Source organism: Neophocaena asiaeorientalis, unplaced genomic scaffold (genome assembly GCF_003031525.2).
Source record: "Neophocaena asiaeorientalis asiaeorientalis breed wild unplaced genomic scaffold, Neophocaena_asiaeorientalis_V1.1 scaffold7, whole genome shotgun sequence".
In the NCBI taxonomy this organism is placed as follows: domain Eukaryota; kingdom Metazoa; phylum Chordata; class Mammalia; order Artiodactyla; family Phocoenidae; genus Neophocaena; species Neophocaena asiaeorientalis.
Window position 1 is genome coordinate 4,621,740 of NW_020185337.1, and position 20,960 is coordinate 4,642,699.

Here is a 20,960-nt window from a genome sequence, read left to right on the forward strand (position 1 = left end):
AAATAAAGTTCTCAGTACATTATCAGTTATAGTCACAGAGCCATTTAAAACTACCTAGGCTTTTCCTGATCCTCCTGAGATGCCATCAGCTGCTATCTATGCTTTGCTTTTTCTTTTAGCGGAGCACCTAACAACTGGTATTATAATTCCTAGATTATTTGCCTGTCTCTCCTACTAGACTGACTTAAACTCTATGAGGGCAAAAATGTATTTATACACTTCCACAGTATCATACTTTAATATATAAAATTATATCTTAATGTTATATATTAACACTTTAATATATGTTAAAGTATGATTTATATTAAAAAATGTGAACACATATATGTACATACATACACATCTAACTTGCACTTATCAACTGTACTGAATTATTTTGGGTATGACTCTTCTCTCACTAGATGCTCAGTTTCCTGTCTATAATACCTCTCATCTGTCTGCCTAACTGGCCACCTAATATGTATCGGTTGAATGAATGCCCAAAGCCTAGTGGAGTACTGGCAAACTCAAATAATTGGGTAGATAACTGAATTAATGTTCTAAAGCAGACAAAACCTATCTACTTCCCAGAGCTGACTGGCTCCCAGATGGTAAGGATCATTCTAAGGTGGACAGATGGACCAGACTCCCTGCCTTAAAACTTGCAAAGCTAATCTGGGACACTCAAGCAGGACAAATTCTTATTTTGGGGGTTCTCAACTCTAACCACCCCCAAAAGTGCTTCCAAAAATTTCACATTCCTTAACTGGAGAACGCACTAAGGGGGCATCTTATATCCTTTGCTAAATCGGACAATTATAAAGAAAACAAAAAGAGAAGAACACCTACTGTAGTCTTTCAGATCTGCTGAATCTGTACAGGCAACCCATGGAGACAGAAATCTGCATTTATATCCCCCCAAATTCTAAATTGAAAAGGTAGCGGGCAAAAAGAACAACATCAACACAAAGATGATGCAACCACTTAAATTATTTTAGCTGAAAATCCATCATACAAGGAAATGAACGTGAGGTCTAAATCCAATCATTATCATTACTGAGGGGCTGTTAACCATTAAAAAGAGAGCGATCTCGTTTGTGACTTCAACTGAAAAATGCTCTGCTGTACTCAAACACAGATCATGTAGGCAACCAAGAAGGGAAAGTTTAACTGGAGTCAGAAGTAATACCAGCAGGCCCACTTAAAATGTGAACATATTTAGTAACTTCACAAAAACATGTGCAACAATTGCTTGAGGCTTTTTAATCAGTAGAACTCTGTTGAAGAGCTCTAGGTCATTAGCCTCGGGTCTAAATTAGACGCCTCCTTCCCTTTCTCAGCGCTGTTTTCCCTCGAGCATTCTAGATTTCCTCAGCAAGGGGTTTCCCCCAGCCCACTGGGCCAATCCCAGCCCTGGAAGCCTCCTTCTCCTGGGGGCTGCCTGGCCAAAGAGGAAACAGCATGCTGACCTGAGCTAATTAGATGATGACTGTTTCACTTCAATCCAACTCTTGAAGTTGATTGTTAACACAATTTTTCCACCCCTCACTGAATCTCCAGCACTCCTAAATATAGATATTTGGAAATGCATGCTTGTCAATGTGAGTATAACCATGAAAACAACAGGGTCAAAGACCCTATTTAATAAGGTCGCCTTTATTTCTGATTCTTGGCTCTGCAATCCTAAATTAGTATTGGAGTCCCCTCCGTGGGTTCTTAGTGTTTGTTTAAAAAGGAAGAGAAGTACAGAAGTAGGGAATATAAAAGGTCATGACAGCTATATAAAAGCACCCAAAGAGGAATTCCACTTGTAAAATTCTTCTTGAGGGACTTCCCTGGTGGCGCAGTGGTTAAGAATCCACTTGCCAATGCAGGGGACACAGGTTCGAGCCCTGGTCTGGGACGATCCCACAAGCTGCGGAGCAACTAAGCCCGTGCGCCACAACTACTGAGCCCTGCACTCTAGAACCCGCGAACCATAACTACTGAGCCCGCGTGCCACAACTACTGAAGCCCGTGCACCTAGAGCCCACGCTCCACAACGAGAAGCCACCGCGATGAGAAGCCCGTGCACTGCAACGAAGAGTAGCCCCCGCTTGCCGCAAGTAGGTAAAGCTCGCGTGCAGCAATGAAGACCCAATGCAGCCGAAAAAAAAAAAAAAATTTATTAAAAAAAAATTCTTCTTGAGGCCTTTAATCACTCAGCTCCTCCCAGGAAAGGCACTCAAATCTCAGATACTCAAGTAAGTCTCCCCTTGCCTTTATCATTCATAGCCCTCTGCTCCAGCCAAGGAGGAGTCTACTCCATCTCTGGGCCCTTCCCTAGCCCCTAAGCCTGCAGGTCCTGCATCCCTCCTTTCATTTATGTAGATATAACACTACTTTCTTCAAAAGCCTACAGTTCACAATTGGTCTTTCTCCAAGAAGCTTTTCTTCACTACCTCTTTTTCAAAACTTGAGACCCCTCCTCCTCCATGCTTTTTTTTAGGACCTTTGTGTTAAGTAAATTCATATGTTTGTTACTTTTTCATCATGTTTTGTGACTGATTCTCATTTGCTTTTCATAGGTATTGACAGTCACCTTGGCTATTTCATAACCCCATAATCCAATATAGTTTAAAACATAACTCCTGTATCCATCATTAGATGAATGGATAAAGAAGATGTGTGTGTGCGCGCGCGCTCACACACACACACACACACACACACACACACACACAGTGGAATACTACTCAGCCATCAGAAAGAAGTAATTTTGCCATTTGCAACAACATAGATAGACCTGGAGGGTGTTATGCTAAGTGAAATAAGTCAGACAAAGAAAAATACTGTATGATATCACTTATATGTGGAATCTAAAAAATACAACAAACTAGTGAGTATAACAAAAAAGAAGAGTATAGCAAAAAAGAATTTCATACAGAGATGAAATTAGTGGTTACCAGTGGGGAGAGGGAAGGAGGAGGGGCAAGAGAGAGGTAGGGGATTAAGGGGTACAAACTATCATGTATAAAGCAAGCTATAAGGATATACTATACAACACAAGGAATATTGCCAATATTTTATAATAACTATAAATGGAGCATACCCTCTAAAAACTGTGAATCACTATATAGTACACCTGTAACATATAATACTGTACAGCAACTATACTTCAATTAAAAAAAACTCCTGAAGAATTAAGTTGAGCTGCATGAAAATGTTATTTTAACAGGTTGAAATATCAAGTATCAGCACTGTTAAGGTTCAGCTTAATATTTACCTTGGAACCCAAGAAATGCTCTTAAATAAGTATGCCTTCTTGTCATCTTCTTCAGGACATTATTTAGACACGGCCCCACAATGGTAGCCTCTCTTTCTAAAATCTATAAAAATTTCTCCTTAAACTGATTAAAAGGTTTGCTTTTTCTAAATGTTGTTACTATTATTAAAAAAAAATTATATTGTGTAACTGAAATAACAAAGAATTTTACAACGGTTTTTAAAATGTAGTAATAAAGGAGAACTCAGGTTGAGTCACAAAATCTTGAACTTACCTTCTTCTGTAGGATTAAACCCACAGATGTCACAAATACAACGAACCCACTTATTCATCTCCTCTTCACTGTCTGCTACCAAGTAGAAAATCCGGTCAATGGTGTTGATATCAAAAATGTAGCTGTTTTCAAACTCTTTTTTGTTAAATGTCAATCCAGCATCAACTTGCTGACATAAATTTAAATCAATAATACGGATAGGCTTCTTGGCATGATCATTTTTGTAATATTCCAAGACATCTGGATCTCCAGTTAAACGGCCACTGCGTAACACAAACCATCTCCTCTTCCATGCCTAGGAACAAAACAAAAATATCCATCCAGTGTTAACTTGAGAGAAATTTTTCAAGATGCACATTTGTCAAACCAATTTTATAAATGCATTGACTAGAGAAAGTCACAGACAATGTTTTGTTTCCACAGAATAATCTACCACTCCAGCAAAGTTTACTGATGCTTCCTCAATTAACTTAATAATGTGTGTATACACACTTATTGTTTTCTATTAGATCTTCTGATAAAACATTAGAAGACACCGATGGATATTAGAAGCTATTACATTGATAGGTAATATCAAGTCAACAAACCAAGGAAGATTTAGTTTTTACTAAATATAAAAAGCAAATGGTGCTGGGAAAACTGGATATCCAAGTGCAAAAGAATAAGGTTAGACTCTCACCGTATCAAATAAAAATTAACTCAAAATGGATCAAAGACCTACAGGTAACAGCTAAAACTAGAAAATTCTTAGAAAAACAAATACGGAAAACCTTGATGATATTAGGTTTGGTAATGATTTCTTGATTATGACAGTAAGAGCACAGGAAACAAAAGAAATGCCAGGGAAACTGGACTGCATCAAAATTTTAAACTTTTATATTTTTGAAGAACATGCTCAAAGAGTGAAAAGGCACCTCACAGAATGGGAGGAAATATCTGCAAATCGTATATCTGATAAGAAATTAATGTCTAGAATACATATAGAACTCCTACGACTCAGTGACAATGAAAATATACAACCCAATTAAAAAATGGGCAAAGGACTTGAAGAATTTGACTCCCCAAGAAAGATATACAAATGACCAATAAGCACAAGAACAGATGTTCAACACGACTATCAGTAGAGAAATGCACCATGAGATACCACTTCATACACATTAGAATGGCTATTATCAAAAAGGCAGAAAATAACAAGAGTGAGCCAGGATATGAAGAAACTGGAACCTTTGTGCATTGCTGGTACGAACGTAAAATGGTGTAACTACTGTGGAAAATGGGATGGCGGTCCTTCAGAAAATTCCAGTGTGGGTATCTGACTCAAAAGTATGAAAAGCAGGGTCTCTCAGAGACGTATCTGTACACCCATGTTCATAGCAGCATTATTCACAACGGTCAAAAGGTGGAAGCAACCCAAGTGTCCATTGATGAATGAAGAGATAAATGAAATATATACAATGAAATATTATTCAGCCTTAAAAGAAAATTCTGACACATGCTACAATCTGTATAAACCTTGAGATGTTATGGTAAATGAAATAAGCCAAAGGGACAAAAATTGTAGGATTCTATTTATATGAGGTACCTACGGTAATCAAATTCACAGGGAGAGAAAGCAAAATGGTTGTTGCCTGGCGTTAAGGGGAAGGGGGATGGGGAGTTAGTGTTTAACGGGTAGAGTTTCAGTTTGAGAAGATGCAAAAGTTCTGGAGATAAATGACTATGATGGTTGCACAACAATGTGAAAGTACTTAATGCTACTGAACTGTACACTTAAAAAATGATTAACGGGCTTCCCTGGTGGCGCAGTGGTTGAGAGTCCGCCTGCCGATGCAGGGGACACGGGTTCGTGCCCTGGTCCGGGAAGATCCCACATGCCGCGGAGCGGCTGGGCCCGTGAGCCATGGCCGCTGGGCCTGTGCGTCCGGAGCCTGTGCTCCGCAACGGGAGAGGCCACAACAGTGAGAGGCCCACATACCGCAAAAAAAAAAAAAAAAAAATCCATTTAGTTAATATATGACATCTACTTATTTCAAAATAAATAAATATCATCTCTTAGTAAAAGGACGCCTTCACAGATACCTCCCTATCAAACAGTAAGCTTAAAAAAGGAATAGAGAAGTAAAGAGAAAGGAAAACAGAGTATTATGTCACTTATCCAGGGCCATCAAGGAATCACATCTTTTTGTAAAAGTGATTTCTCCAGATAGTGAAGGTTCTGTCTTTAAATACATAAATGACTTTTTAAAACCTTAATGTCTTTCATGGAAATCCTTCTAAAATGCCTTACTACATAATTCATTGAACATAATTCATCCATTCCCCAATGACTACAGACTAAGTATTACAGGCATCAATTTCTATACTGCACTTCAGAGAAGCTCTTGGGCTGCAGGACTGTTCGGAGGGTTATCTGTCCCTATACTAAATAGTGCCATACTGCTGTGCTTGTATATAGTTCATCTCTAACCATTTAAATATGGTCTTTTTTTTTTTTCTCTTAAGTTTTCACCAGTTGTCACTTCTCCCTTCTAATCATATGGTTTATAGCAGGGGTCCCCAACCCCTGGTCCACGGACCGGTATTGGCCCGTGGCCTGTTAGGAACCGGGCCGCACAGCAGGAGGTGAGCGGCGGGCAGTGAGTGAAGCTTCATCTGCCCCTCCCCATCGCTCGCATCACCACCAGAACAAACCCCATCTTCCCTCCACCCCACCCACTCCGTGGAAAAACTGTCTTTCACGAAACCGGTCCCTGGTGCCGAAAAGGTTGGGGACCGCTGGTTTATAGGATGCCAAACTGTCTCCTGCCTCAGGGACTTTGCACATGCTGTTTCCTAAGTCCGGGATGTTCTTTCCTCTCTTTGCCAGGCAGGCTTTGACCTTTAGGCCTTCCCTTCCCTGACCAACCTCAGCTCAACCACCACCGGTTGTAGAGCAGGGCATAATGTTAGGGACCCCATCACATACCTATGTAGTGATTTTTGTAATTTGCAATCCAGTTTTTCTTTGTATTTATTTATTTAGTATCTAACTCCCCAAGCAGACCATAAAGTCCGAGAAGACAGTGACCATGTCTGCTTTATTTGCCGTTACATACTCAATGCAGAGCAAGGGCCAAATAACTAGAAATATTTGTACAATAAATAGAATTCCCCTAAGACTATGAAGTTGTAAAATTTTTGAGACTATTAGATTAGATATATTGGCCACCCTGAATAGAAAGGCGTGTGCTTTCAAAACCTCTTCCACTTGAGAAAAATACTGAACATTTACATCATAAAATAAACATAACTGAGCTTTACCAAAACACACACACAAAACACCTTGGGAAAATGACAAAAAAGAGAAGAGAATGAAATATGTCCCTTTGCTACAGCTCATGTGTCACTCTTTGTCATCCAGTTGACTGTGGCTCCCCCAAACATTTCTTTGCTTCCCTCTCGAAATGATACTGTTAAAATGTAATAGGCCCTTGGAAACTAAAATACATAGCCAAGAAATGAACAGCAGTGAACTGCGGGGCACTAGACAGATTGGGCTAGCGATTACAGAGGCCGAGAAGACATTATCTAAGAGATGAACCCTTGCAGCAGGAAATTACAGCATGAAAACACAGAATTTAGCCAAGCAGCACCTGCCACTTATTTATTTATTTTTAATGTGGTCCAAATGTGAATGTTTGTCTCAGTCACAAAATGAGTCACTCTCATTGAATCTGGCACAGATTAAACTGGAAAACAAAAGCAATTACATAAACTACACACTTTAATAAGGCAGATACAAAGGTTCTCTGGATTAGGGTACAAAGCACAATTTAGCCACAGAATAAAGCTTGATGCTCGACAAGAGAACTGACATCAGCACCCTTGCTAATCACAGCACAAAAGCTTCTCTATGTTTTGTCTGAGCACAAAATGGGTCCACATAAATCAGTCTTTGTTATCTGAAAATATCTGGGATTCTTAAAGTTTGCCCTATTTTTATCCTTGCTGCCTTGGTAGCCCCAGAGAAAGCTGTACATTGCCTCACCAATCCTACAGAGCAGTAACAGACAAAAAGGACACGTTTTCTAGAAACCCTCAAAAACACTCCAAGCAATTTTAAACAAAATGCATGTGAAAAAACGTTTTATCTACTGGAAAATGAGCAGGTGTGCTTGAGAAGAACTATGCAAACATTTATTTTGTTGTCATTTCCTACAATGCAATAGTCACTTCAACCTGAAGTTGAATAAATGATGCAGTAAAAAGATTTCACCAGCAGGTCTACATTTTGAAGCAGCTTTAAAAGCACCATACTCTGATACAGGTGTTCCATCTCAGGGTTTCCAGATTAACTTTGGCTACCATATTAACATCAAAAGAGAAGAGCACGGAGAGTCCGTGGATCCCAATGGAAATACATTTAGATCAGACTGCCAAACTAAATATCCAATATCCAATGGAGTATTTGCATTGCCATCTACCCATTCCCTATGTTTGGTGACTGCCTGCCAAACTCTCTCCCTGCCAAACTCTCTGGCAGGGCACACGGGGCTCTTCCAGCCTCTCCCTATCTCTTCTTGCCTCACTTCTTGCCTCTCTGCCTTCCAACCACATCGGAAATGCTTGCAGGTCCCCTAACAGTCTGCTTCTGTCCTGCCTCTGGCCCTGATACAGGCTGCCCCTTGGCACATAATCCACCCCCTGGATTTAGCTCAGATTTCAGGGCACCATCCCTAAGTGGCCCCCTCCAAGCTCTCCATTTCCCCCTCATTCCCAGTTACCGTGTTTGACATCCCTACAAGTGAGCATCTTGAGGGCTGGAGCCATGTCTTTTCACCTTTCATCTTTCTTCTCCTAGTCCCAAGGAGGTGCTCAGTCAGCATCTGCTGAATATGCCAATCAAAGGAACCATGGATAAAAAAATGGAAGTTCTCACACTTTCTATGCATTCTGGGGATATTGACATGACCGCAATCTGCCCAGCCCATTTGCAATTTGGCTGACAAGAATTTGTCAGGCAAGGTAGAGGTGCATAAACCATCAATTCGTTTGTTTTAAAAACTCTACAGATATGAGAGGAATTTTTATACTTCATTTTAAAGGAAAACTGTTCTTTTAAATAATTTCTGTATTTAAGCCAGCTGCATACATCATACTGAAGACAGACTTGTCACGTGGAAGCAAGGTTCTAATACAGGTTTATCACATACCTACAGATTATGGGTATGTACACATTGGCAAGAAAGTACAGATGGAGTCCCATTACCTCGTGGGAAGAAAAAAATTTCAATACGGATTAGCCCCAAACCACGACCTGTAATAATATTATTAACAAACTTACAAAATATGTCTAATTTGCCTAAACGGCAAATGGGCTCAGTTTTAAAGAAAAACATTGCGAATGCTGCACACACTTGTTTTCTGAGCTTTCTCTGCTATAAATGATGTAACAAGGCTTGGTACAAAGCTTTCCAAGACTCTCTAATCGCTTCCCTGTACTTCTAACTGGAAGAGCTAATTATTGAAGAAATAGCCAATAAATGGATGGGCAAAGAGAAGAGGTCAGGGTGGTCCTGTGATTCTCAACTCTAACTCTAGGTAAGAAATATCTAGAGAAATTTACTTAAAAAAAAAAAAAGATTGATGCCTGGGGGCCTCACCTCAGGCCAACTAAACTGGAGCGTGGGGCATCAGCCCTAGCACCAGCATAGGTAGTTTTAAATGCTCACCAGGTGATTTCTATGTGCCACCAAGACTTGAGAACCACTGGTCCAATCAATAGACAGAATTAGGTTGCTTCTTAAAATAGAATTAAAGAAACAAACATAGAGGTCTTTTAAAGCTTTCATCTATCTAATTCCTTATCTTCTCAAGGCTTCTGCTCTTGCCAAGGTAGTTTCTCTTCTCCCTTCTTGTCTTTGTGGACAATATTTATCCTATTGGCGAATATGTTTGAACTCCTTTCTACTGTTGGAAACGTAATCTATTCTCCAAGGTTCTGTCCAAACTTTCCCTTTTCCTCGCCACACCTTCCCTCTGGAGTCTTGACCACCCATCAGATACTGCCCTGGAAAGTCTTCTGCATGACTATGGACAGTTTGGAACCATCTGTTATTTTACTATGTACATCTCCAAATGTTCCAAATGCTTGTGAATTATTTTCCCCGAGTTCTTTGAAAGCCGAGACCATTCCTTAAATTGTTTTTATATCTGCCACAGCGCTTCACCCATTGTGAAGCCCTCAAAGCCTCTACAGGGTGCTTTTAAAGTTTTCTGTTCATCACAATGATTGCGGAGAGTGAGTGAACTTAAATGAAAAGACCTCAGGGAAAGAAAAAAAGAAGCCCGTAGTTGTTATTAGGGTAGCCCAAACTCCCTTTACAGGTTGCCATACAAGGTTCTTCAAAACCATACTTACCTGCCTGGCCTTTCCAGCCAACGCGCGCATTTTGTTGTTTTGTTTTGAGTCTAACGCATCCTCTCTCTCTCACCCAATGATCCTACTCAGTCTTCAAGAGTCAGCTCAATAACCTCTTCTTTGCAGCTTCCCTCAACTTCCTCTGAGTTAAGGCTTCTCTGAACTCTCAGCACACAGGTCCCAAGTAGCCCATTAACAAGCCCATTCTGTTCGAGCAGTTCAGAAAGACCTCTGATGACTGCATTCAGGTCTCTCTAGTTGCTGAATCCTCGAGTTTACCTTGACCCGATAAACTGAAGAACAGCACTTGCTATATTCTTGAGCCACGTGCCTTTCCATCATGAAGCATCACCACTAATTTTACTAACCCTATATTATCCTAGGAAACTGGGGGGGAAAGTAGAGTGGAACTTTCTTATTCTGAAATCTCTTAAAAGGTATTTCATGACTGATACTTAAGGAAAGAAGGTCGTGACTGTGAATTCAAAATTTACGTAGAATCTCAGAAATCTGTAAAACGTTAACGGTTGAAGACATGGGTTTCACAAAATGAAAATGCTGTTTTTAATAAGATAGGTTTTAATCTAAACTTCATCAGCAGGGTAATGGTTAAATTTAAATAAATTACGAGCTATCTATACAATAGTTAAGTTGATGCAAAACATTTTAAAAACTGAGCTAGATCTCACTTATATATGAAAAATGCCCACAAGATAATTGTTAAATTTTTTTTAAAAGTGAGTTACAGAACTTTATGATTTCATTTAGTCTGAAATGATTGTGTGCTTATACATGTAAACTATGTTTAGAGAGCAGGTCTGGAAGGAGACACACCGGAAGTGTTAAATGTGGTCATTCCAGGAATAGGGATGGGAGGGTCAAACCAGTTTCATGTTTTTATTTTATATGATTTTGTGCAGTCTGATTTTTTTCAAGGAGCTTCCATTTACTCCTGTTATAATTTTTAAAATATTACATGATTTAAAAGCTTATAGTTAAAAACGCTCTGATAAACAAAGTCTATTAATTAATATTTTAAAATCTAGGAATGACGTACACACACAGAAAAGTTTATTTCTGTATGGAAATGCATACTCTTCTTCTTATTCTGCAATTAGTGAATAAATTTAGCCTTTCTTTTAAATATAGAATTCCAGGATACATCTGGAGAGAGTCTTGGTCAGGAAATAGCTTAGACAAAGTATAACTACTTTGTTTTCAAGACTGGAATTTAGAGGGTTAAAAAGAAAAAAAAAGTAAAGTTAGGAACACTTAAAATAGAGAAACAAATTTCTTCCACCAAAGTCCAGTGGTTATAATATTCTCACAATTTTATTTTAAAAACCATGTCAAAAAAAAAAAAAAAAAAAAAAAAAAAAAAAAAAAAAAAAAAAAAAAAAAAAAAAAAAAAAAAAACCATGTCAGTAAATGGTTAACATACTTAGATAGTTAACTATCTAAAATAAGCACTTTGGGAATTACTTTACCTATTAAAAATATTAAATTTCCATAATAATAATACAACCAGGGTAAATAAAATAAAGAAAAACAAATTAACCATGAAGCAGGGACAAAAGAAAACCATTTACTTTAAAATACTTGAGTTGTTTTCCAGGAAGCACCATCTTTTCTCATAGAGCAAAATAAGGAAAAAACACACTCGGTGGAAGTTTCCACTCCACTGGCTCTGTCATTATGATCATCTGTTCCAAACACACACAAGCCTAAAATTTCCTGTTTTCAAACTATTGTCACCATTTTCTAGCCTAGTGTTATCTGTGCTAACTTTAGCTTAGTAATATAAACAAAAGAATACACCAAAAATAATGCAGAACAATGCCTAGATATAGGCTCACAACTGCGCCACAAATCTTTTAAATCGGAGTTTACATATGCTGCCCGGACAAAAACAAATTAGCTAGACCTGAACCAATTTCACAATAGCAAAACAACAACAAAAAATCAAATTTAACTCAAACACTACAGTAGCTGGGGAAAAAAATTCAGGGAATTTTAAATTATTAATGAATAATCGTATCATATCATTTACTTGTTGAAAGTAAATGTGCATATCATTTACTTGTTGAAATCATTGCTAAACTGATGCCTACCTCAAAGCTCTGGTGTTAAGTCCTGCATCAAATGAACAAACAAAAAAGCAATGATGAAAACTCCCCAGTATTTAATATACACAAACTAGTTTTTTATACCTTTTGGGGTCACAGACCGCTTTGAGAATCTAATAAAAGCAATGGAACCTTTTCTTAGAAAAAGGTGCATACATAATATTGCACAGTTTCAGGGGTTCACATGACCCCTGGGGCACATGTTAAGAATGCTCGAAATAGGACTACCCTTTAATACTTCTTACTACAAAGAACAGTTTGATATGAGACCTTGGACCCCAACCAGGCATATCAGTTACTAAAGTTCCACAGGAAGGTAGGTCACCTCATGGCATTAACTCTCAATACAGCACTGTGGGGCAGGCTGAATATATTTTTACCTGTGAATACTAGTTCATCTCTCATCATATTTCCACACTAACTCTGGGGCTTTTCAAGGCTTCCTTATCCTGACCAGGAGGAGTCTGAAGAGAGGCAGGAGCCTGGCTAGCAGTGGATCCAAGATCAGCTTGCAATACCCTGTGTGTCTGGGAATGAAGGTCTGGGGTGATGGTATAGCTGAACCTGTACTGGTAAGAAAGACCACCTGCCTTGGGTTTCATCTGTTCTCACCCTTTTCCTGCCACCATATGCACTAAGGGTCAGTGAGCTCATATCAGGGTGTGGTCATAGGAAAGTGGGGTCAGGGAGTCCACCTGAACTTTTGGAATCAGCCTCCAGCCTAGACAAAAGGTAGCTGGAGTCATATGCAATCTGGCCAGCTAGAGATTTAGAATGGGTGCCACAGCTAGCGACACAGCAAGTATGTACCTGGCCGTGTCGTCTGTATATCTCCCTAAGAACCTGTGGAGGCAGAGGTGGCACAAATGTCCAGGCAGACTCTTAGCAATCTAGCTGAAAACAGCAGAAGTACAACACAGGGCTGTGAGCTCCAAACACGCCCAGAAGTCACTGAACCATTCATTTCATCTCTACAAATCTCAGCTAAAGAAACAATGCATTCTGCAGCTAAATATATAGGCATCAAAACACTCAACACCGTGCTGTTTATATGAGTAAATATTTGAAAACGATCTAAATATCCAACAATAGGGTGACCAACCATCCCAGTGTTCCCAGGGCTGTCCCTGTTTTGGAAGTCAAAGTTCCACGTCCTGACACCCCTCAGTCCTGAGCAAACCAGGAAGGTTGGTGACAGCAGGAAATTGAGTAAATAAATTAAGATACATCTCTATGAAGGTATATGACATAATCAGTAAAAGATGCTTTTCAATGGCATTTTTTAAGATCCCCCTTCCCCATGGTCTGAAAAATTTCCAAAACGTTGAGAGAGCTTGGCAAGGAACTAAACTTTTTCATTTGGAGTAACTGCAATCTAGTGTTAAGGAAAACTGGAACACCTGCCTTTCTACCTTCTCTGGCTCTCTGTCACCTGCACCAGGTAAAGCTGACTGCTCCAGGGTATTCAGAGCACCTGTGCAAACTTCTATTTGAGTACTCTCCTCTTGACTGTCGAGCAGTCCTCTGTACAGCTGCTTTCCTCCCCAAGATCTTGTCCCATTCCTCCTCTATCTAAGTGCTTAGCATAGTTCGTAGCAGGCAAGGGCTTGGCGCCTTAAAAGGCATGTGTGATAACTTACCTGAACAAATGAACGAACGAATCAATGTCTCCTGGTGACCCTGAAAATGCTGTCTCTGTCCTTCGCTAACTTAGTCTTCACGTAAATGGATGATACGCCAAACCAACAGTGGGCCTTCTTAATGCTAGGAGTTTGGCCATTAATCCTATCAAATCTCCTCCTCCAGAAGGTTCAGCCAACAAAAAGGGAAACTAACTTAATCAAGAAACAAATCAATATGAAACCATGCCAATGTGCTAAAATTCAGAAACTACAGCTTCAGACAGTGCCTACAGTATTCTGGAAAGTCTACATATTTATGTTAGTATATTTATTTATATATATAATTATTCTCTCTTCATATATTCAACATTGGTGTGTGTGTGTGTGTGTGTGTGTGTGTGTAATGACATCCCAGTCTCTGAGGGCCGAATGTAATGTTATTAGGGAGAATAAAGACAAAATGCCATGTACTATGAAGTATAGTGTCAATGCACATGTTTAAGTGAAGAAGATGTGAGAACGTTACTTAAACTTTGTTAAGTGGTAGGAAATTGATATCACATCTTAAAGTCACAAGATTTTCCACCACAGATACAAATTCTAATTGCAGTTTTAGAGCAGTACTGTCCAAGAGAACTTTCTGCAATAATGTAAATGGCTACATCGATCACACATTAAGTTCGGGCTTCCTTGGTGGCACAGTGGTTGAGAGTCCACCTGCCGATGCAGGGGACACGGGTTCGTGCCCTGGTCTGGGAAGATCCCACATGCCGCGGAGCGGCTGGGCCCGTGAGCCATGGCCGTTGAGCCTGCGAGTCCGGAGCCTGTGCTCCGCAACGGGAGAGGCCACAACAGTGAGAGGCCCGCGTACCGCAAAAAAAAAAAACCCCAAAAAACCACATTAAGTTCAAGATGCAGGGAAGAATAACCTCACCCAGAGAGGAGAACTAAGCACAAAGCTGAACATGATACAAAAATTACTCCACAGATACTGAAATCAAGAGGACCTCTGACGCGAATGTGGAAGACTTAGCCCAAGTGCGGATAATGATGTTCTCCCCACCCCCAATCACAGAGGGGCGTGTCACCCTTTGAAGACGTGATTCTTTGGGGGAAAACACTTTTTCATTCATGTAACATCCAGATAATGATCTCATCGTACAAGAAAAACTGTTGATCATTTACTTCTCTTTGTTTTCAACAAATCGGTGCTATCTTGCCCATTCTATGATGTGTTGGCCCTAAAATGAGCCCAGCTTTCTTTTTCCTGTCAACTTTCCATCTCCCTCTACACCACCCAAGCCTCCTGACCTTTGACCAACAGGAAGTAGATACAATGGACTGAAAATAACAGCGACTGGAAGGATTTGTGAATGCACGATTTAATGCTTGAGGACTGGAGGAGAAGGGCTGGGGGAAAGAGAAAAGGACTAGCTATTTCTGCCAGTGCCATTTGGCAGGACCCAATTCATCTTGAATTCCATACAAAACTGTTATCCCAGTTATACAGCTCATAAAAGCTAAAAAAAAAAAAAAAGGACAGTATGTACAGTAGTACATATATAGATATACCAGATGCAGTGGACACGACTTATACACTCATCTGCTTTAAGCATGTTAGAAACCCTGTGAGACAGTCAGTCATTCACAAAGTGCTGGCATCCGAGGTAACAGACAACAACTGACTGTGTCTGACTTGCCAACTTGGAAGTTCACTAAAGTCTATAAAAGCTAAAAATAGCCCCACAAACATGTTTACAGGCATTTTGAAAATACAGGATCCACACTGTTTTCTAAATATAAACCTTGAGTTTGTAGCACAGGGATTGGCTTTGGGTTTTCAGAGACGTCATTGGGACATCCCACACTTTGGCACAGAAATTCACATTTCACTATTTTACTTTAAATATATAATTGGTAGTATTTAACTAGAGAGAAGGTGGAGTGGATCTGGAAGGGAGAGGATGTGCAGAAAAAGATGGTATCTCTTCCCCCATTTAATTAGAGGGCTTCAGATGACCACAAACCCCCAATTCTTTGTGGTGGGATCAGACCGTCATAAAATTCTGAAAAGGGAGATCTGGCCTATATTTTTCCACTCTTTATATCCACTCTCCAATCCAGTCCCTGCCCCCTTCCTAAGACTGTAGGTGCTACTGCAGTAGATAGAGACAGAAGGTCAGATGGAACATGTACACATGTGTAAAAGTCCCTGCCTCCCAACTGGTCCACGAGTATAGGCGTGCTGAAGGCAGCAATTCTTTTTTTTTTTTTTTTTTTTGGCCACGCCACGCAGCTTCTGGGATCTTTGTTCCCTGACCAGGGATCGAACCCATTGCCTTGGCAGTGAAAGCTCAGAGTCCTAACCACTGGACCACCAGGGAATTCCCAAAGGCAACAATTCTAATTCGTGTCCAGTTCCTGAAAAGTGAAATCATTCTAAATCAAACACGGGAAAATTCCAACTAAAACCCACAATGCTCATATCAACTGGGATTGCTGAGGGGGAAAGTGGTATACTGAGACTATGAAAGAGTTAAAGGAGTATTTTATTAGTGCAGAAAAACATGTCTATTTGGTCTCTTAAGTTATGTAAAATTACTTTTTGATATTAATTTCTGGTTAGAATTTGTTTAGATTTTATCCTCTGAATTTAATTCTACTAAATCTTTAAAATTTAGCAGCTATTAAAAAAAATAAGAGAAAGAAAAACCTAACAGCAACAGACTTAGCTCCGTACTAGTATGTTATAAACTTCAAATGTCTGTGCCTCTTAAAGTCCTGTGGTAGAATCTATATTTCTGGAGCTTATGCAACATCCAAGTGAAATACTCTCCAAAATAAAATTGTGTCAGTCGTATGGGCATTTTCTTAACAAATTTATTTGTAATAAACTACAAGCAATACGAAATTCAACTGAAAAATTAGGGGGAATTATATATAATCCTACCACCATCAAAAGTATATATTTTTCCATATTTTCATCTAATTTTTGTTCAAGTATACTGTTTAAATAAAGATGACTGTGTTTTTGGTTTCCTGAGCCACACTTCTAACTTTCAGGAGCTTAAAATTCTCAGGTATAAAATTTTAATTCATTAATATTTCACTAATATTCACTAGTATTGATTAATTTTTCCAGGTCTTGCTTATTATGCTAGAATTATGGAAATAAAGGTGAAGCCCTCACTGAATGCTTTCTGAAACCCGATAAAGAAAACACACTTAACAACTGTAAAAACACAAGACATTTATTTACCATGGGTTTTCTTAGCACAGCATCCCAGATACACTCTAGCAATTAAGATATTTAATTATAACTCAAATGATGTCCTGCTGGGCCTTGTCCAATTTGCTACAGCATGTAGTTGATGCTCTAAGCAAACAATGATGAAAACAAACATATCTTCTCCAAAGAAATGCTATCACCTTGTTTATCAATAATGGCCATCTCATACTGTATAGACCAATTTATTAAATCTAACAGATGAAGAATTTATTCCAGGAAAAAAGATCTTTTGATACTTCAACTTATGTTAGGCATTGTTAACCTGAAGACATTCTCAGAATAAACATCTCGACTTCTCGGCCATTTAAATGTTTATACCTTAAAAATTAAAAGATGAGGCAATCTAGTTATAGATTATCTACTATGAACAAAGGATAGTTTGGTCCAAAAACAGAGGAGAAGTTAAGGAGAAACAAAATATCTCTAGTTAAAATTTGACTAGCTTTAAAAAAAAATAAAAACAAAAGTACCTGCGCTGTATTTTGTTGAGTAATTGACCATGAAAAGGCAAAGTAATGAGATTTTCATTTAAAGATTAAGATTATGTAACCCTAGGCTGGCTGAGGTCAATGAGTTTTGGGTAACTAGATCTAATTCTTGGTGGAGCAAAGACAAAGAATAAAAAACACAAGACCTTTAGCTAGCCTCCTAGACATGGCACTGAAGTCCCCACGCCAACCCCATATGGCTTTCTAATCTTTAGGAGCAGTTGGAAAAGAATAATCAGAAATAAAAACGATTCAGCACTGTAGCTATCAAGAATTCCTTGGGGGGCGCAATATAGGGGGGGGAGTGGGAGGTACAAACTATTGGCTGTAAGACAGGCTACAAGGATGTATTGTATAATACAGGGAATATAGCCAATAGTTTGTAATAACTGTAAATGAAGTATAACCTTTAAAAATTGCATAAAAAATTATAAAAGAAAAAAGAATTTAAAGAAAAAAAAGAATCCCTTATGGTTCCTCTCAGCTTAGTCCTTTCACCAAATGGCTTAGAGGGCAACCGTAAGTAACCATTTATTTATACGCAGACTCCTAGAACTCTCTCTTCACTGCTCTGTTCTCAAAACCTAACACACACAATGCTTGACAAAAGTAGGGACCCAACTAGTGGTGACTGAGTGAATGAATGAACGAAAGTCTTCACGAATAAGATGAACCTTACAATGATCACCGTTACAGTCGTCCATAAATAATAATTACGTGGTTTGAGATTTGATGGTGGAAATGGAAACCTGCTAGGAAAGCAAAAGAAGTATACTGTGACAATGAATTAATTGAAAAATTACCAGTAAGACTAAATAAACATTTACACTTTAGGGCTTCCCTGGTGGCGCAGTGGTTGAGAGTCCGCTTGCTGATGCAGGGGACACAGGTTCATGCCCCGGTCCGGGAAGATCCCACATGCCGTGGAGCGGCTGGGCCCGTGAGCCATGGCCGCTGAGCCTGCGCGTCTGGAGCCTGTGCTCCGCAATGGGAAAGGCCACAACAGTGAGAGGCCCACATACCGCAAAAACAAAACAAAACAAAACACATTTACACCTTAAATATAAAAATAAGCATAATATAAATGCTACTAAATGAAAGATACTAAATAGAAAAACCTTCCCCCAAGGTATCCAGAAGGAGCAGCAAACACAGGGCATAAAATTATAGCAAATGCAATGCATTGAATAGGTTTCCTTTCTTCTCCATTCTGTCGTCTGCCCCCTAGTGGAGTCCTTATGAGCAGAGAAAAACGTAAGAAAGGCAGGCACTACAGAAATCAGGAAAAACCAAAACAGAACACAACAGAACCGAACAAAACAAAGCACAAAGCACAAAGGGATTACTCTGGACTTCTACAAATCAGCTACTCAAGAGCAGAAAGTTAACTTATGAAATTCCTGTTCAACGCTTTTGCCCCAAAGACAAAACTCCTGTATCAACTTAGGTAGGTTCACTATTCCCTTGTGCACCTTTGGACTTTTGATTATTACCTTTTCAGGAAAAGTCGGCATCTGTAGATTGCATCTAGGTAGGTATCCTGGGTTTCAGGATATTTAAGAAGACCATTTACTAACTGGTAGTTTCTCAGTGCATGTGGTCAGCCCGCTTTAATCTCTGGTTTTCAGGTGTCTTTGACATGAGTGGCTAAAACAAAATCATTTCCATAAAGATGACTCTGGAAAGCTATGGATTCATTTTCACCGTACTTCAAATCAAGGCACAGGTAAAGTGAAACGGAGACGCTGAACAGTGATGACAGGCATGGCTGAGGGACTCCTCTGGAAAGCAGGCTTATCTCCATGGGGAGCTTTCTGTCTGGAAAGAGGTGTGGGTTTTATCTATGATCTCATCAGCAGCAACAACCGACTCTCCTCCAAACGGGCTGCATTTTGTACTCGAGTTTTGCATTAACATGTACATTTCTTTAAATATGAAGATGACAGTCACTGCTATTGACTTACGTAAACAAGCAGTCCGGTGACCCCCCTCCCCCCTTGTGACTGGTGACACACATTTGCAACGCAGCCATCCAGCCAGCCAGGGTTAGACAAACTACACTCACTGAACAAAACGTCAGAAAATCATCCCTGAAGGGAGATACAAGTCTTAGGAGTTTCTGGGCTTCAGTGATCCAGTGGTTCTATTTCTTAACCTCTGGAGCAATCAGAATGCTTAATAACTCATGACTATTTTAAACAAAATGATCTCTAGAGAGGTGATACTAGATGTTCTCCCATATGCAAGTACTTAAACATTTAAAATCCCTGCATCAGTAAGACTTCTGTTTCCCAGAACTGTATGAAAAAATTCAAATGAGAGGATCCATACAAAAAACATTCAGACGAATAAAGGCACCAAAATAAACAGTTTCCTTAATTAGCATGTTTTAACACCCTGTGTAGAAGTGCCTTAGTATGATAAATCTGGCAGGTTCTAAAAACAGTTCGCTTCCAGTGATTCATGACTACATCTTACATGTAGCGCAGTTATCAGCTTAAAACACTCTCACCAGCTTTTCCATGGAGGAAACAGAGGGGCCTGAATCAGGGGAGATGAAGTATTCAAGGTTTACTTTAACAAGCAAATACTCAGGATATAGCAACCCAAGACTTAGATTTTTTCTGTTCTCATACTGTTGTGCATGCTGTGAAAGGTGAGAGGGATGAGGAGACAGCTGACATCCATCTTCCTCAGATCATTTATCTTTTCCCTTTGGACAAACCCTCAGCAACAGGAAGTATCAAGAAGACCGAAGAAAACTCTTGTGCTGGTAATGCTTTTCCCAATTTCTCTTTTGTTGCTCAGATCTCTACTAGAAAAGGGCTTCCCTGGTGGCGCAGTGGTTGAGAGTCCGCCTGCCAATGCAGGGGACACGGGTTCGTGCCCCGGTCCGGGAAGATCCCACATGCCGTGGAGCGGCTGGGCCCGTGAGCCATGGCCGCTGAGCCTGCGCGTCCGAAGCCTGTGCTCCTCAGCGGGAGAGGCCACAACAGTGAGAGGCCCGCGTACCAAAAAAAAAAAAAAAATCTCTACTAGGAAAGAAGGAAAGGCAAATTTCCACCAAAGACCCCCCCAAAAGATTTACTCCAATCATCGAGGCTCCTATGTCAGGAAGAAGGAAGGTGGGGGGAGTTTTCCCAGCTCTCTATACTTGGATATTATGGCTCCTCGGGTTAATTTTTATCTGCTGTCTGTTTCACTACCAAATTACAATATTTATAGAGGACAAAGCAGCTAAAATAATTGACTTTCTTAAAACTTACTATATTTAGATAATGATATCACTACTAAGTTTTAAATACACTAACATTATGATTTAATTCTTAAAGCATGCTTATATATCTAATATAATGTTTTGGAGTCAGTTCAAATTATTCGTTAAAATGAGTAACAAGGGAACAAAACAACAAAGAGGCAGCTGTTCTGATTTGCAGCATGTCGTGTATTATGGTTAGAGCAAAACAAGCTACTCAAGAGAAGAACTGTCCCCACTCCCAAATAATTATATTTTAAAAAT

At 39.5% G+C, this 20,960-nt stretch overlaps 1 protein-coding gene across 4 annotated transcripts in view; it reads right to left on the reverse strand.

Annotated features, from left to right (window-relative positions):
- GAB1 (GRB2 associated binding protein 1) overlaps positions 1-20,960 on the reverse strand; it is a 126,379-nt gene that overhangs the window by 37,739 nt on the left and 67,680 nt on the right. For all 4 annotated transcript variants that reach the window (XR_003002003.1, XM_024736165.1, XM_024736163.1 and 1 more), the window contains exon 2: positions 3,516-3,810. Coding sequence is in view for 3 of the 4 variants with exons in the window: in XM_024736165.1 (XP_024591933.1) it covers positions 3,516-3,810 (295 nt within the window). In the remaining variant the exon portion in view is untranslated. The remainder of the gene's footprint in view (positions 1-3,515; positions 3,811-20,960) is intronic.